Source organism: Xylocopa sonorina, chromosome 4, assembly GCF_050948175.1.
Source record: "Xylocopa sonorina isolate GNS202 chromosome 4, iyXylSono1_principal, whole genome shotgun sequence".
Taxonomy (NCBI): Eukaryota; Metazoa; Arthropoda; class Insecta; order Hymenoptera; family Apidae; genus Xylocopa; species Xylocopa sonorina.
In genome coordinates, this window is record NC_135196.1 from 9828348 (window position 1) to 9846350 (window position 18003).

General features: G+C 39.7%; 3 protein-coding genes across 3 annotated transcripts in view; all 3 read left to right on the forward strand.

The window, feature by feature from the left end:
• The window catches only part of LOC143422656 (uncharacterized), a 431772-nt gene that overhangs the window by 105529 nt on the left and 308240 nt on the right, over positions 1-18003 (forward strand). The window lies entirely within an intron of this gene.
• Positions 10377-11257, forward strand: Uxt (Uxt prefoldin-like subunit). The gene is made up of 2 exons (XM_076893765.1): positions 10377-10549; positions 10682-11257. Exon 2 carries the CDS (start codon positions 10693-10695, stop codon positions 11125-11127), a length of 435 nt encoding a protein of 144 aa, XP_076749880.1. The 5' UTR covers positions 10377-10549; positions 10682-10692; the 3' UTR covers positions 11128-11257.
• Positions 11550-16174, forward strand: LOC143423076 (cysteine sulfinic acid decarboxylase). Its single transcript, XM_076894142.1, has 6 exons — positions 11550-11860; positions 12795-13041; positions 13214-13421; positions 13526-13902; positions 15154-15345; positions 15916-16174. Exons 1-6 carry the CDS (start codon positions 11589-11591, stop codon positions 16087-16089), a joined length of 1470 nt encoding a protein of 489 aa, XP_076750257.1. The 5' UTR covers positions 11550-11588; the 3' UTR covers positions 16090-16174.

An 18003-nucleotide genomic window follows, 5' to 3' on the forward strand; every position in this document is an offset into this window, starting at 1 on the left:
TACCCGAATATAGAGTATCGATTATAAGATATTGAATAAATATTATAATTTGTGGCGGTTTTTACAGGTGCAAACTCTAAAGTCCCTCTTTTTATCTTAGTTCTCTTATTCGCTCGAACGTGAAACTCTTATCGGAGGTGAGTGCAAATGTTGTAAGTTACACCCGAAAGATTCTTCTTCCCCTATCTAATTTTTTTCAAAAACAACCCGCGACACGAGCTTACACGTCACCTGTCGTTGAACTGGATATCCCCGTGACATAACATGTACCTTCACGTCATTTGCGTTGAACGTAATCGTTTATCTATTGTTTTATGCGGTAATTTCCTTTTCTATCGAACGTTTTAACAAACCGTCTTAACGTATTAAACGAACGTAAAATAATGTTAACAATAGCAGTGATGATAGTGTTGAAATAACATGAATTTAAGAATATCGCATTATTCATTACATTTCTAATAAATTTCTTCATTTAGCAGAGGACCAGAGAATTTTTCAAATAATAAACAGCAAGAATGATAGCTAATGGAGAGACGAATGAACATTTTTTGCGATACTTATATCGTACGCTTGCATTTTAATAATTTACTATTCCACGAAGCCGACCTCTCGCGTACAGTTATGCCGCTCGTTTTGCTCCGACTGCTTTTCGTTTAATTTAACATTTTTTGCTGCACGTCATCGTTTTTAGCAAGAAACTCCGTGCAGCCCTCGACGGAGAAGAACGTGCAGCGCGCAAACCGAGCGCCCGTGTAACAAATCAGGCGTGGAATCGTGCCTCGTGTGACCGCTCGCTTCACTTGCAAAAAGAAGAAACGGAACCGTCCGCTGAGAGAAAAATCGTTATCTCGAAAAGTATTAACGATAAGAAAACGGTCCGGTATTAACCAATACGCGCATAAGTAGATCTCCCGGTATAAGGCGCCAGCGTTGCAAAAAGTTAATGGACTACGTTGATTAATAAAATTGTTGGTTGAACAGGATTTCAGTCTGGGCTCTCGGCTTATCGAGTAGCTCTAATCTATTAATTCGAAGTGACAAATGATGGTAAGATGGTAAATCAGTGTCAGCCTTTCGAGTGATATTGGTAAAGCATTTAACTGCGACGCTACAAGAAAGCGCAGAAGCCATCTTCTTTTTACTGCCGCATTGCGGTTCGAAAGACTCGTGCTCCAGATTAATAATCTCAAAAACTACTACGCAATGTTTAATATAATATAATCGAAGTAATTAAAGTTAGTAAGTATTAAATTATTATCACTAACATAGGGTAAAAAATCATGGTACATTTCACTTTGGTTTTTCCTAAAAATTAAGAGATTTATATTCCTGCGAAACTTTTATGATTCATTTTCAATTTACTCTTCTTCAATTTTCTCGAAGAAGTTCGGATCGCGGTTCGAGCTTTCCAAAGACGCAAATGCTTGCGAAGAAGATCTTCGACACGATATTTGTCATTGTAACACGAATGCTTCCTCTTCCATGCGGTTTCTTCGCTTGGTAAAACCAACAAAGATATTTTGCATTCCAGTCTTAGCCGACTGGTAACGCGTATTATTTTTGCTCGATCCTCACTATTTCCACGCCTAAGGGAGGAATCTCTGTTGCAGATAGCCGTGCCATCGAGTAGACCGGCAGATTTCTCTTCCACTCCGCCTTTTCTCTCTCGCGCGTAATCGAAATCACTGCTATAAGAGTACGCATGAATTTTCTCCTTCGTCTTAAATGATGGCCGATCGAAACGCGACAATACTTATCAGTATGCTTGATACAGCGGTCGTAGCTCGAACGGGTTATCTGAAAGATCGTTTTACCGGTAATACCGCTGTCAGGCCACGGCAGACGCATGTCGATTAATTTTTTCATTTCGTTTACGCGTCCGCTCGTCTCTTTTTGTTCCGCGCAGCACTGCCTGTAAAAGGAAATGGAGAAATTAAAATGGCACTGAAAGATATGCGTTCGGCACGGTCGGCAGATAAAAACGCCAGGTACAGTTAGAATCTCGATCCGATGCCGATGAAAGTATTTTTACGCTCGCGAATATTTGAGGCCAGCTCTTCATTTGAGGCTTGCCGGGCGAGGAGGACAGAGGCGCGACGGACAAATTAATATATCCGATGTTAATTCGCTCGCTTACAAATTATTATGATTTGCCCAATTATTAGAACCGAGGTGTATGTACCTTATATTAATAATAATGTATCTTTCGTCCCGTATCGCTCGATCCCGATACGTGCATACATCTTGTTCCCCTCTCACTCAGACGTGGCGCGCCTCTTCCACCCTGACTAATTAGATCCGCATTCCTTACGGTGGGATTTCTTTCCAGCTCCTCTGCACGGTACGCAATATCGTATAAAATAATAAAGAGGAAAATTGTGCATAGAAATGAGAAAATATGCGTTTCGTTCGAAAACAGCGGAACACAAGCGGAGAAACTATGCGCGAGCGCAGAGGGATTCGCTTCTTTCCCGCCAGCCGAACGATCGAGCTCCCTTCCGTCAATTCTCTCTTACCGGCGATATTCCACCCGTTGGCTCGATCGCTCGACAGCGACTCAACGATGCCTTGCCAATCAACCAGCGTGCGCCATGCAAATAGCAACATATTTGAGACTTCTGACGCCGCGGCGCATACAGGTAAACCCTCCGGTATTTCTACGTATGCGCGCAGGTAGGCGTGCGTATTCGCAACAGATTGTTATCGTCTCGGACCGTGCACTATCTTTCACCATCCTCGAAATAGCTGGATGATAGAATTTTTCCTCAGACCACGTCCAAGAATTCCAAACGTTCATGTATGCATAAACACCCCTAAGTTATTCGAACGAAGAAGTCATTATCCGCCGTACCACTTGTACGTGTGTAGTTGGGTATGATGTTAAGAGAGAAGTGACACTCGCGAAGATCAATAGCAAGTGATTAATAAGACATCATTGAATCTGACCACTGTGGCAGCGTTATTAACCCTTACATAACTAAGGTAGGGACCAAGAGGTCTGTTAGGTCAAGGTCGACACTTGTATGCGTAGAGTTATGTGCGCATCAGGTATGTACATACCTCAGGCCGATCAATGCAGTAGGTTGATGGCGCACGAGCGGTGGCAGGCATTTCTAAGTCATCGAGCGCATCTTGTATCAGCGACGTGATCTCGCGCCGCTGTATCGTACAATCGTAAAATGAAAGCCGTGGATGAAAGAAGAAAGACAAAGATCGCGGCACGATATTAGATACGCTCGAAGATTCAGAGGCCCCAATCATCAGCCACTTGCATTAATCGACGTAACCACTATACAAGTTGCGCCAGAGGAGACGTGAGAGCGCGAACAGACGTGAAGAGCAAGATCCTTTGGCCTCCAGTTGTTCGATCCACGTGTAGTTCGTAAAAGTGAATAACCTGAAGGTAATCGCGTGACTACGTATAAAGTAACAAGATTCTTTGTCGATCTTTTTCATCGAAAGTCCATCTGCGGATCTACCATCGCATGCGTCACAAATAAGAGTGCTCGTGGTATACTGCAGGTGTACGACATAGAAAATAGAGAGATAATAAAATATCGCAAAGATTCTACTAAGAACAGGAGAAATGAACACGTTTTGCCGAAAATGTTTCGAAACTCAGACTGACCATATGTACAAAAAAGCAAGTCGTACTATGTTTCATTGATACTTCGAAAGCAACCATTTTGGTATCGATGTTCGTCTGGTATCTAATTGATTCGAGCTCGATTTTTTAAACGCCCTGTACACTGTATGTAGCCAGTGCGTATCAGTAAAAGAAGAGGATACACGTTGCTATACAGATAACACTGTGCGCATGAAGGAATGCTCGAACAGTAGATGAATCGAATGTCCGAGTGTTCGCATAGTGTATCTCGTTTCTATAATATGTCAGACAACTACGAAACGATGAAAACCGATAGAAGTTGCGCGATGATAAGTACACGCCCGCCATTGTAGACGCTTCGAGCGCACTTGCCAAGAGTACGTTTCTCGCATCAGGTTGGATGGGATTTAACGGAAAGGACGAGCAGACTGGGTGCACGGATGTGAAAGAGGGACAGGAATGAACGTACCGGTTCCATTTTACCACAGTGGTTGACGTTCGACGTGAGGAATATGGCGCGAACCGGAAAAAATGAACGATTGTACCAACTTATGCAGATTGCACAGGACACACCGGTTTGAGTAGCCTACTTCAAAATAAGCTGAAGGACTCGTTTCTTCTTTCTCCCGTCTGCCGGGCAAGTCGTCAGTTGCCGCGCTCCATCTTGTTGCTAAGAGGGTTGAGCTTGTTAAAAATTATTCACTTCGCACGCAGCTACCCTCGTTCCTCTATTTTTCAGCTTAAATATCTAAAATTAACGAATATTACGCGCGTTTTTGTTGCTTCGGAAATTGTTAGAGCAACAAACATTTCGGAAGATTTATTTTGCGTACGCGTTGGGGGATGATGATCATTGTACAATCTGTGCCGAAATAAGTGTTGCAATCGACTAGCAGATTTCGGTAAAAATGTTATTAAAAATTTAGCTGCAGAAAAAGTTGCCCTCCAATGGCCGTACAGAGGGTAAAACGTACTTTATTGATTGCAGAGTGGCTAATCTGGCCTGATCATCTTATCCGCATTAATAATACAGCCTGTTTATCTCGATGCTTAATCTCCAATTTAATTCCTCATTAATTTTCAGTAGTTCATTATCAGAGCCAACTTCCCAGTAAGGCTAATTTCTCGGGAACACGAGCGCCAAAAGAACAGACCCAGTGACGGATGTCAGGCCTGACAGACGTTGCAATTATTGTCGCACGAGCATTAGTTACGCTGTCCGTAACTAAGTAACGAGAAAGGAAATATTTCTTGCGCGAGCTGCAATTAAAGAACAAAAGTGAAGCAGTCGGACAAGAAGATATGATACTGTCTCAATAATTACACAAAGCCGAGGCTTTAATTGATACAGTTGTACGGATGCCGGCTGTAGACTTGATAAATTTGCGTCCAAGCCCAGCCAGTTTGTCCATATTTATTGCACTGGCGGCGATGACGATCGTTCCAGGAGACGATGGGAATGAAAAAGGAGGGAACGACTGATCGGGGCAGCGTAAGCGGAATCAGATAAAATAACGCTAGCGAGATGATGGAACCCTTTCGTTTCCGTACTCTTGTTCGTGACAGTTTCGGCAAATTTGCATTTAGATGCGCACCAGCCGTCTCGTTTCCACGAATGAAGTCCGCGAACATTAACATTTTCGGACCGTCTGTCGATAACTTGTCTGGGCCCCTTCGCAGTTCGCGAAAACGCGGGCGTCATTACGCGCGCGGGCGCGCTCGCGCGCGCACACACGCGATCGATTCTTCTTATACGGTCCGTTTCTTCGAAAATAAAGCATCATTCCTCGCCGGTTCGGTCCCGCCTTTCGCGTGCACGAATATCGCTCACAATTAACTGCGCGCATCGAGACCCCTTCGTGCGGTAATCTGTTTAAATGTAACAAATTAGCGGTTGAATCAGGGGTGATTGTTTGATAATAGCGCGGAGGGAATAATTTTTAGGCACCTCGGAATAATATATACAAGCCCCGAAGGTCGGTCTAATTTTAAGGCCCAACGTGCGTGAGAAGTTCGCTTGTCGTTCTTCAAGATCTACTCTCATCCACAGCTAGCGGAGCGTAAGAGAATAAACGCAGTTCTGTGCTGAAAAAGAAAGGCAAGGAAACGGTTCAAACTAGAACCACCGACGATCAAAGCTGTGAATAGCATTACATTTCACAGCGGATTACACTTCGCTCGTTCATGAACAGGTGCCTTTGAAGCGTATGTGATTCTTGGAACTCATTACAATTCTACTGGTCTTGATAATTATAGTTGTCTTTGATCATGCGCAAACTCCGCGAACAACAGCGCGGACCTGCAAATAAATACAATACGCCCGCGAAATAACTTCACGTTCGTTGAACGTAATAGTTAAACCCTCAATTTGCGTCAATCAAATATAATTTCTCCGCGAATGTTGTAACTCGATGCGGAATGTCTCAATCAATTGCGTCGCGTTAACGCTTGCTCGCTATAAAATTTGCATGGATAAAAGATCCAATGCGACAAGCAAGATAAGTTCTCGAAAATTCGTGTCTGTTAACCACACGTTCGACATTTTTTCGTTCGTTCGATCCGTCTAGACCAACTTCGCGAATACTGTTTGCCTTCGCGGACCTCCCTAGTCAAACGATGGTAAATGCGATACCTTTTGCGCGGGACTGTATGTAGTATAACATTGTAACCACAATTTGCTTCTTTATCTCGACTCCGATCGGTTAACCAAGACTACGCACCGGTTTCCCCCTTTCAGGTTTCACCGCACGATAATCTTCCATCGTTTGGCTGGTAGCAACGCTCACCAGCAGCAACGGCGTTATTGGCGATTCAGAAAATATGTTCATCGTTTTCCTTCACCAATATACGGGTACGCTTCACACAAACGAACCTACGGTTCGTCTCGTCGTTTTCTGTCCTCCATGCGCCTGTTCCTCCTCGTCATCTTCCTCCACCTTGGTCTCCGTTCACCGTTTCTACACTATATAATCGAGAGAATTGTTATTTCGAAGCTCCGCTACGAACGTAAGCTTTTTACAGCGATAAACCCGTTCCTTGCGTCGCGTTCACGTTTTATCTTGCGTTCGAGCTGGAAACACGACTATTTTCTACTTCTTTTCCCTCCTCCCTTATTCTAAAAAACGTCCCTTACTCGTAGAAGAGTGTACACCTGATTCTGAGTAATTCAGATATTAGAGAGACGTTCGTGCGTGAACCTTCAGAGACTGATGATCACGGGCTGTAGATCATTGAAATCGATGAGACGTGCGTCTCCTACTTTACACGAATACCAGAGACGCATCATACCCTTTTTGTCGCGTATGGTAAAAGATGTAGAAGTCCTCGAAGAGGACGTCACATTTCTCATAAAGGATCACCATGTTCGGGGGGACGCATACACGCATCGTGCCCACGCGAGCGTGGTCGGAGACGCAAATCACGCACATCGCGGTTTAATAACGACGATTATAACGTTCCTGATTATTGATTTACGCCACGCGACTAGTCAAACATCTCTAGCGTACGTGTACGGTGTTCTACGTGAGAGAAGACGCTCGTGTCAGTAAGAAGACATTTGTGCCGGTGAGAAAGCTAAAGCAAGCCGCGAGAGGGCTGAAAATAACCTCCGGTATGGCTGACCCCTCGGCAGCGTCAGTCTGCATCGCATATAATCACACGGACGATACGAATACATGAATTACTGGAATCTTCGCTGGAACCGCGGCCGTGGGATATCAATTGCAGAGGGCTGATCATTTCGTTCCGGCCGCCAGACATCAGGTTTATTTGGCCGTTCACGCGGACCCCGCATTTGCTTTTATTCGTCTCGCGGGCACACTCTCCGCCATGTTTCCCTTCCCGTAGCATTTTGATTGATGAACGGTGTGCCGAGCGGCTCGGTTTCGGGCTCGATCGAGACTGTTTTAATAATCGAGGCTATCTTTGCGTTCCGAGGGTAGAAAGTATATTATACCTGGACTAATCGTGACATCTGACTAGAAGTTTTAACGTCGGTTCGAATGCGGGCAATTAAATGAAATGGACGCAATTCAAGCGTATCGAAAAATTACGGATAGATCGATCAACGTACCGGTACTGGTTCGCTTGTGTAACGTCTTTTTCTCCGCAATTTTCATCGAAATAATTTGCTCTGTCATTGCGATCGTGCGATGAAACGTTATATAACAATTCCATCAGGTATGCTTACGTTCTATCTGTCATTGATTCTTAATTATTTCATTAGATTTAATTTGTCTTGCGATATCGCGTATATTATGTAATGCACCATGAAAACATGGAAAAATGTACACCACCGTACTAAAATTTACAATTACGGAGTCAAGTCTTTCATTACCTTAGCAACTTACTTATGGATTCTGTTTTACTAATTACGTCAAACAGAAACGTAATTTTGACGTTAAACTAATGAAAGTTAATGAACACCTATCAGACGTTTCGTTTAAGTGGGCAATTTTAATTCCGGCTGAAATAAGTCCGATGATCGAGCAAAAGGTCAAACAGGGTTGCGCAGCGTCGGCGATGCACCGCGAAGAAACGTCCGTCAATTTGCTCGGAACGCGAGAAAGGTGTCCGGGGCACGTCCGACGACTTGTCGATGCATTGACAGGTCCCCCAAAAGAAAAAGGGGTACGGTATGGCATGATAGGATGATAATGACGAGATAACAAAAAATGATAGGAATCAATGAGAGATCGCCGTTTCGAGATTACAAATATGCAATGAGTAGCGGCTCGTACGGAGGCAGGGTGGGCCGAAAAAAACCGGTTCCACCTAATGATGGACTGCCTACTTACAGCCTGAGCCTGGCAGATTATAATGCACATTTCTGGTTTCAATAACCTCTCTGCAGACTTTTCAGAGTGGTACGTTCTTTCGATCAGCGTCCGAGGGCAAAAAGCGTATAACAACGATCGACGATTCTCCGAGGTAACGGATGTGTTGCGAAGAAGTGCCGCGGCTTTTCGTTTTGTAATCTTCGTCCGCGTTTATTGGCCCCGGGATCAAGGACCATGAAGGGCAAACTTATCAGTGTTCATCCTTCTCAAAGGATCAGAGAATATATTAACACAATCGTCTGAGGATTCAAATATTTAAAAGGGATCGCAAATCTTGCAGGACATTTTTGTTTCTTCTTTAAATAGTTGCACAATCTCGTCTAGATTTTGATTTAAAGTCTACTACGATCTATCGTGCAGTTCTATAGTAATTGTACGCTTGTCCACTACAATCTCGAATTTCAAAAATATGTTTTCTGGTATTATCTGTAGCATATTACTTATTTTAGTTTTAAGTTGTCAATTTCTCGATTTCGAGTCAAATATTAATAAACCAAGCATTTATAGTAGATGAATCTGGTATCCTCTTAGTACCTGTGCAGGTACGAAACAATCGCGATTGAACATGGGTTTGGAGACTCTGGCAAAGATGATGGTTGGCTGTTGCCAGGTCGCGAGAATATAGTGGATATGTCATAACTTCCCGCCCAAGCTCTCTCAGCTTTTGAATCGTTTCTTGGCTCGTTGTACTGACGAATGACACCTTTTTCATGCGAAGAGCTAACAGCTTTTTCTTCAACAAGTTACTTTAGCCGATCCAATCTAATCGTTGGTAATAGATGATTCCTTAGTTCTTACAAACTAAAAGGATCAAGAATCCAATCTAAACAATGTTTAATTTTTCGCTAATATTTGCTGCTAGTTTTCGTAATTACCCGTTCATTTGCCATAATATAAACGTCACGCTGTTGTTCATCAGCTTTCGTTTCCCCTTCTCGCGTCTTCTTTCTCCGCAAATTAGGTTGCCTCTTACTCGAACAGTACACAGTGCCTCGCAGTTCGCCATCGTGGCATCGTAAAACGAATATGAAAATGAACAGCTTTTTCTTCGCAGCTCTCTAGAATTTTCTAAACTATCAGTCCCGGAATTATCTGCGCGTGACTAATTTTTCATTTACACCGTAAAACGCGAAAAATTGAACGGGAACGCGGCAGGATCACCGGGCATTAAATATATCAGGACCGCGTGCCCGCCGCACAATGACACCAGCCACTCGTGACCACCGCGAATTATCGAATTATCGGCGCAATTAATGTAACATTAGCTGAAAATTACGGTTAGTCGTTTTTGCGGTTCACGATACTGCGGACGACGCGTTTCTCAGCGAATTCATAAATTTTAATCCAACACGGTTACGGTACGCGCGCACCAATGTCCGCCTCTCTCTTTCATCTGACAGCAAGAATAGTGTTTTAATTTATGGGACGATGATGTATGTCGAAGAAGTTTCCGAGGTTTGTCTTGCCGCTTCATTTGGCTAGAGTGCACTATTTCTAGTACTGTGCTGCGAGTAAATTTAACAAATTTATTAAATTAGAAACAAGCATCACCATCATTGGAACACCAGTCATCCGAAGAATGAAGTATAATATATTAACTATGAATTGTTTTAATTTTATAGGAATTAATAATTTTGCTGTTAGTTTATTCCGCATACTTTTTATAAACACCTCTGAAAATACTTTTTACAAATTTATAAATTCGCTTATCTGAATAAATTTTGCATTTTCAAAGAACTTAATATTTCTTCCTTTCAATGTAAAGATCTCTTGTACCGGTAGAGTTCTGAGGTTTAAGCAGCTTCCACCAGTCGGCTGTTTGGCGCACTTTGATGAGTGTTGGTCATATTCCTCGAGTAGTGTTTATTATTTAATTCCTGTCAATTTAAGGAATTTTATTTGTGTTTGTAGACTACATAGTAGAAACTATTAAAACGGGCATTTTACTTTGCCATGCGTTAGAATATTAAGCTGAAATTTGTACTATTTACGATTATGCTTACTCTAACCTCGACGACTGTTGGTATTTTATTCCTAAACAACATTAATTAATCGTGGATAATAGACGAGAGGTGTGTGTGTTGTGAAGTGATAAATGTATCTGGTAAATATACGTAGTAATCAATTATTTCTTGCACGATCTTGTACTATTCAATTAACATAACCTATACTTTGTCTGATATTCCTTGCTTTATGACGAATATAATGAATATTATATTCTTGTTTAATTATCCAGGCTGCTTGATCATGAATCCTGATATTCAGGAAAAGGTCATCAAGTTTGAAACATTTGTCAATGATGTATTAAGGGAGGATCTGGCTAAGTTAGAAGAGAAACTTGACACTAAGAACGCTGATATCGCTGAGTTTCTTCAGTTAAAGACTACAATAACTACTCTTCAGAATAATGGTCTTGATCAGAGTGGTTTTAAAACTCAAGTAGATGTTGGACAGAACTTCTTCATAGAAGCACATGTTCCTAATGCCTCTACGATCCTGTTGGATGTTGGGCTAGGACACTACGTGGAACTATCCCTAAATGATGCTCTGGCAGTCATTAATGTTAGGATCAAACTACTGGAACAACAGATTGTACATTTTCGCAAAGAGATAGCAAAAACAAATGCTCATATCAAACTGATTCTCCTAAGCATTGAACAGTTGCAAGGACTCGAAGATTGAATTTAAAGATACCAGGATCTTATACAGGATAACAATAATCCTATCACAGAATGTAATTTTGTAACTTTCTACGTGTATATATATATTTTTTTCCAACTATCTGTAAATATTAGGGTCATGAATAAATATTATCTAACGGTTAATTAACCGCCTATGCATTCTTGGAGCTCTCTTCGCGTTTTCAAGATCAACAGCGTTAAACAATCTGAACAAGCTTTCCTGCATAATGGACTCGCGCGTTTAATTCAATGCAAATCGTTCGCTAATGCCCCATTATTTCCCAACCCTGAATATCGCGCCTTTGTTTCCTCGTTAAGCGCAATTGCGTAAATTTACAAGGACCTTGCGTCCCGCTTATATACGACAGAGGTCAATCCAGCGAGCAGATCAGTGCGTTTTTCGCCTCGGCGTTGCTTTCTCATTTTCGCGCGGCGTTTTCGTGACGCGGAGCATTCGTTCTAATGTCTGATTGGCAGAGCACACCGTGCGTGGAGAAGCACAAACAGTTTCTCGAGGAACTTGTTGCGATTTTGATGGATTCGACGTTCGAAAGTGTGTCTCGTGAAAATCCTGTGCTGAGGTGGAGAGAACCGGAGCATTTGCAGGATATTATAAAGTTCAAGTTGCAGGATCAACCGCAAGCCCAGGATTCCCTTCTAAAGGTCGCAGCTCAGATTGTCAAGTACAGCGTTAAGACGGGACACCCTTACTTTATGAATCAATTGTTCTCCGGGTAAGATATCGATTGGCGCATGAAGATAGAAGCGATTCTCTGAAAGTAATCAAATCTGCGAACGATGTGTGCTCGTTCAATGATCTCTCATCTGTACTTGGTCTTTTGTATAAATATTAATGTTAGTTCTATCCTTTTTTCTTAATATTTCACGTACCACGATGTAAGACGTGCGGCTTGAAAGTTGAAACGCGTTACTTCAGTCTTGAAAAGTTTATAAGGCAAGTCTGAATAAGTGCATGTATGTTAACTCACAATGTTCACGAAAACTGGGCAACGATATATTAATCTACTAAATTTCGTGACTAAAAAATGCATGTTTGTCAATGTTATATTAATGTTACGATTTAATCTTCCTATCGTAAATTCAATTAAACCCTTCCATTATCCTAGAAATGATCGGTTGCGGTCTCTAAACTGGTTTTCTCTGGTATCATAACTCTTTAAGCGGGTAGTTTCATTTACTGTTCCCGAAGTGGTTAATATAGTAAAGGTATCGAATATCTGCAAGTTAATTCTATCCAATATTGTAATCTTCGATAAAATATAAGCATTATGTAATACTGACTGCGTGGGAACATCAATTATTATACACGTTTGTTACAAATTCTCACATAACAAATGAATACTTAGATTCCTATTTCTTCGCTTTCATTACTACTTTTTTTTTTGTACAAACACGTAAGATAAATATATTTACAACATACACGAGTTTCTTTTTCTTTTCTTTATCGTCGCATGTACTACAGTGTGTTATTTTCTATTGACATTGATAAGGTGTACTATTGATAAAAGTAAGTGGAACATGGAAGTATTTCGAAAAAATTATGAGACGGTTGTACTTCAATACTTTATGTTGGGTATTTCACTGAAAATGAAGAATTCTATTACACGATATTGCATAATATGTTTGATTCGATTTACATCTATTTAGATTGGATCCATACGGTTTAGCTGGGCAATGGCTTACCGACGCGTTAAATTCTTCGGTGTATACTTACGAGGTAGCACCAGTCTTAACGTTAATGGAAAAGACCGTGATTACGAAATTGTTAAGTATGTTTTACAAGGAGGACAACGGTAGTACGATCGGGGATGGTCTTTTTTGTCCAGGAGGTTCCTTCGCTAATGGTACCGCTATTAACTTAGCACGATTTTCGTACAGAAGAAAATCCAAAAGTGTAAGTACATCCATCGATGAACAGATTTTAACAATCAAGTTTATTGTCACGGATGCTGTTCTCGAAACCACCCTTATCATACCATTCATAGAATTTGAACGAAGCTCCAGCATTTTGAACTCGATACCCATACCATATATCAATCGATACTTATGATTGTCCTATGTTTTAGGGGAAGAAAATATCATCCTCAAACTTGGTACTCTTCGCATCTGAAGATGCTCATTATTCGATTTCAAAGTGGGGAAACGTTTGCGACGTAGAAGTTGTGCTTGTAAAAACCGACGAGTACGGTAGAATGGATGTTGGCGATTTGAAGATGAAAATATTGGAAGAACAGAAAAGAGGGAATTACCCGTTTGTCGTTGCTGCCACCGCAGGTACGTCGAGTAATAATAGAAAAGTATCAGTACATGCTATAAAGGCACAGTTGAAAATATAAATTTAGTTATTTGTTACTAATATAATTGTACTTCGTTTTCAGGGACGACAGTGTTGGGTGCTTTCGATCCTTTGATCGAAATTGCAGATATTTGTCAAGAATTCGGTATGTGGCTGCACGTGGACGCAGCTTGGGGAGGTGGTTTGATATTTAGCAAAAAGCACAGCGGTCTTTTACGAGGGATACAGAGGGCAGATTCTATTCTATTTAATCCGCACAAATTATTAGCCGTTCCTCAACAATGCTCGGTGCTTTTGACCAAGCACGATACTATTTTGAAAGAAGCACATTCTATACATGTTCCGTATCTTTTCCAAAAAGATAAATTTTACCCCAAAGACTTAGACCTGGGGAATAAGTACCTGCAGTGTGGACGCAGACCAGACGTGTTGAAATTCTGGTTCATGTGGCAAGCTAAGGTAATTGTGTTAGTTAATCGTCTGCAGTTGATCCATTTACACTTGTTGAATACTGTTTGGCTGATACCTGGCACAGAATATTCCCATTCCAGAAATACACTTTCCATAAGGGTCGTGCAAGTGTCTCATATGCAGTGAACACAGGACAAGACCTCCTTGCATGAAATATAAGTTTCTGTCCTTCCCTTATTAATTTCGAAGTGTCAACCACTTATGCAAATATGTGGAAAACTAGCCTTGGTAGCACTTTTTCCCCTGATCTTCCTTTAATTGTACATCTTCTACTTTGTGGTTTAAGCAGGAGCTGCTATGCACTTCGTAGGAGATAAGAGCCTGTATGCTATGTTTCAAGTGTTTGCCAGTATGCTTATGCATACATTAATTTCCCCTGATAGGAATAAAGAATGTTCATACAGCACCTATCCGGTGGATTTTCAAGATCATGAAAGAATCTCCTGATATTCTCAAGGGGCCATGCCCATAGCAGTGCCTTTAGACCAGCAACTTTCAAAGTTCCCGTTCTTTATTCACGCATTTCCATATTTTATTGTGTCTAACAGATTTTACGGTTGAATGAATGTTAAAATTTTTATTCTATTTCAACATTGTTCGTGTTAGAATGTGCTTCGAAGGTACCTATGACAATATACTTCTTAAATCGTGTTTTGTCTTCTCGATTATTCTTACGAAATTTAAGGACTTGTAGGAGAGACTAATGTACATGAAAAGTTTCGAAGGTATACCATATGTACGAATAGCAAAATTTTAAATATCATAGTTTTATTATTACTTCTGAAGATAAACTTAGTTTGGTGCTCACCGATATACATATCACTAGAATAATTCCGAACGAATTGTATACTCATTTGTTTCATGCTAAAAATTAGTATAAACTTTGCGTTATTTTTGTGTATTTATTAACAGAATATTATTAGTTACAGTTGCTAGTAAAATGAAGAGCACCGTTTCGAAAAGTTTTACTTTATTACTTGTTTTGAGACATGTTGCGCTCCACATCCAGCGTTCTACTGATTTAAAAGGAGTTGTAATTTAATTACTGGTATTTTATGTGCAACTGTATAAAATGCACGAATAATTGAAAAATTTATAATTAGTAATAATCATCTGATTTAAATAAGATCGCTACAATCGTTTTATAAAGTTCTAGTCTCTTATTGGAAGAAGTCTTCAACTTCTTAGAGTCTTAGTTCAGTATAGTTGCTTGTGGATCTAAAAACAAATCTATTTCAGGGTACTTCAGGATTTGAAAAGCACGTCGATCATCTAATGACACTTTCGGTTCTTTTCAAAGAAGAAATTAAGAAAAGAAATGGCTTTAAATTAGTGACAGACTCGTGTTTTATAAATGTGTGTTTTTGGTTCGTACCGCCTTCCTTAAGAGATCAGAATTCAGTTTGCAATTATGACAAACGATTAAATGAAGTAAGTATGAAATAGGTTTTACATTCTAATCGTAATTTTATATTCAAATCGCTTCGTTTTATCTTTGTTTTTACAATACATTTTAAGTTACCAGCAGTGAGTAAAATTAACAAATTTTCTCCAATGCAAATTCATAAATTAGGATACAAAGTGTTGTATAAACTCTCTACGAGTTGCTCTTTCTATAAAATTAAAAAAAAAGAGATTTTCTTAGATATAATTTGTCAAAAATATATTTGCTAATTAAGACGATCGTGTTAACTATCTGATATACCAAGAACATTACATATTTTGTATTTTGCAGCTTGGTTAAAAAAGTACTATATTGGTATCAGATACAATAGAAACCTGCCTTGTTTATTGTAGATACTATATACTATATCGATTGCTAATAAGTAACTCGTTCGATAATTTACATCTCCTTTTTATTAGCAGTTGGTAAAGATATTTTTTAATTTTTTTGTTAAAAACTATAGAGAGTAGAAAAGTCATTCTTCAATATGAATAATGTGTATTGATCAATAATACATCATAATCCTTTTTCATTTAAGATTTGACTGTTTCTATTAGGTTGCACCCCGGTTAAAGGAAAAAATGACTAAAAGGGGTAGTTTAATGATTAATTATCAATCACTCCACGAAAAACCAAACTTTTTCCGTTTCGTCGTTCAGAATTCAGGAGTGGATAAGCAGGATATTTTCTATGTCTTTGACGAACTGGAGAACCTCGGAGAATGTCTCTGACGATCTATAATGTAGATATATGCAATTGTACATACGTATGTATTACGATCTTATAAATTGAATTAAAACGAACGAAGAGAAATGACATTAAATAGACGACAATTAATTCCTCCAGCTCAAGCCAATCGATCAGATTAGCAGAGGAACCGTCAGTAAATTTCTGACATCCAAGTACAAAGTTAATTCATGAATGTCTACCCTGTGGAGTATATAACGTCGTGACGTACTGACTGACTAATCCTGATTCAAGTGACAGCATATAGAGAAGCCTTATGTATATCTATAGGATATCTGCATTCGTATTATGCGGAACATAATGTTTTGCAACCACGACTGCATGGTTTTCCACTCGAAACGAGCGGAATCCTTTGCCGATGCTTCCAGAACAATCTCGTCGAAATGAAATTCATTATCTTTCGTTTGCAATTTTAAAATAGTATGCATCGAATTCGGCACCGAATTATTTCGTTCTGTTCCAGGGACGAGTACTTTCGTGGAAAATAACGATTTATTCGAGCGATTAAACGCGCCACTGTGATTGTATTAGTTCGAAAAATGTTTTAGACGAAAATCAGGTATTTCTAGGTGCACTTGGAACATTACGCGGATAAAGCTAAGCGGAAATATTTTAGTTTTTTTTTAAGTGTCGAAAAAAATGATATTAATCGCAACTTTTTAAATACACTTCTGGAGTTACGTATTCCTGTATCGCGGTAATTTATGCGCAGAAATTTTATTTCCAACATTTAGAAAATTTTTATCGCCTCTCTTGCTTTTGTTATACTCTATTGTACCGTTTAATAAATTTTTGATATTCATAGCTTAATTCACTTACGTATCGGATTTATTAGTTTGACGATTTCTCGCCAGCGAAAGAAAAACTCTTCCATTACCAACTTTTCATTTTTATCGCGCAAAGAATATTTAATTTTTTCACGATTAAAACATTTTATATGCATCCTCTTTAGTGTGCGACATATTTTCCGTTTATTTCATACGCGCAATGAATTTTGCAACTATATCCTGGCTATAACATTACGTACAGAGCTACAACGTTACGTCTTCGAACGCATTTGATTTACGAAACGCGTGTCGCTGTGATAATAGCTTGGAGAAATTAATGTTTCATCGATCGTCCATCAATTTTTATTACTAACTTAATTTCAAGTATTAAATCAACAGAATCGCACCTTTTCCGAAGTAGGTCCCTGGATTTTTGCAATAAAAGTTTCAGTGACCCGTATCAAGAATGGCCGGCCATCTGTTTCACGTATGAAGCATGTAATTGTTACTGCTTTGCGTATTTTAATCAAAAGTTGCGCGGATGTATGTCGCGTTAATTGGTGCGTGGAATCAGCAAAAAATTCAAAGGTGTTCCGGGAGAACAATTGACACGTATCCGGCCGTTAATACAATTACTAAAAACGTGCTTAAAGAATTAATTAAATTTACAAAAGTCAAGCCAACATCACAAAATTTCTGTTCCCTTTTTTTAGGCAAATTCAGCGTTCGTTGTAATTTTTTTGAATGTTTCTTTTCATCAATTATTCTTCTGTTACGAATGCACGTATTCAAGATTTTTTACAAAATCTTTCAAAACTCGCTTCCATTGACAATTTTTGCACGAAAAGTAATTATTCGTTATGAACACGTTGAATTTTCTGCAACGTGTGTGACTTGGAAGTTGCGCAGTCATTGTTCTCCCGATTTTAAATTGAAATCGCGGGTATAATTGAATAAATAAAATGAAATGCTAATTAATTGTACAGAGTCATTTATTGGTTTAACATTTCAATAGAATTATTCGACGAAACGATCTTAGCTCGTTTAATTTACAAGCGTTGTTCATCAAAACATCAGATTTCGATTCGTCGTTTAGGAAGATTATACATATAATACGCCGGTACCGTCCAT

Excerpts from the sequence above, each read along its gene's own strand:
- LOC143423076 (XM_076894142.1), top strand. The coding sequence starts at position 11,589 with ATGTCTGATTGGCAGAGCACACCGTGCGTGGAGAAGCACAAACAGTTT. Across the intron at positions 13,422-13,525 it reads TGTCGTTGCTGCCACCGCAG|GGACGACAGTGTTGGGTGCT; the intron begins GTACGTCGAGTA and ends CTTCGTTTTCAG. Across the intron at positions 13,903-15,153 it reads GGTTCATGTGGCAAGCTAAG|GGTACTTCAGGATTTGAAAA; the intron begins GTAATTGTGTTA and ends AATCTATTTCAG.
- Uxt (XM_076893765.1), top strand. The coding sequence starts at position 10,693 with ATGAATCCTGATATTCAGGAAAAGGTCATCAAGTTTGAAACATTTGTC.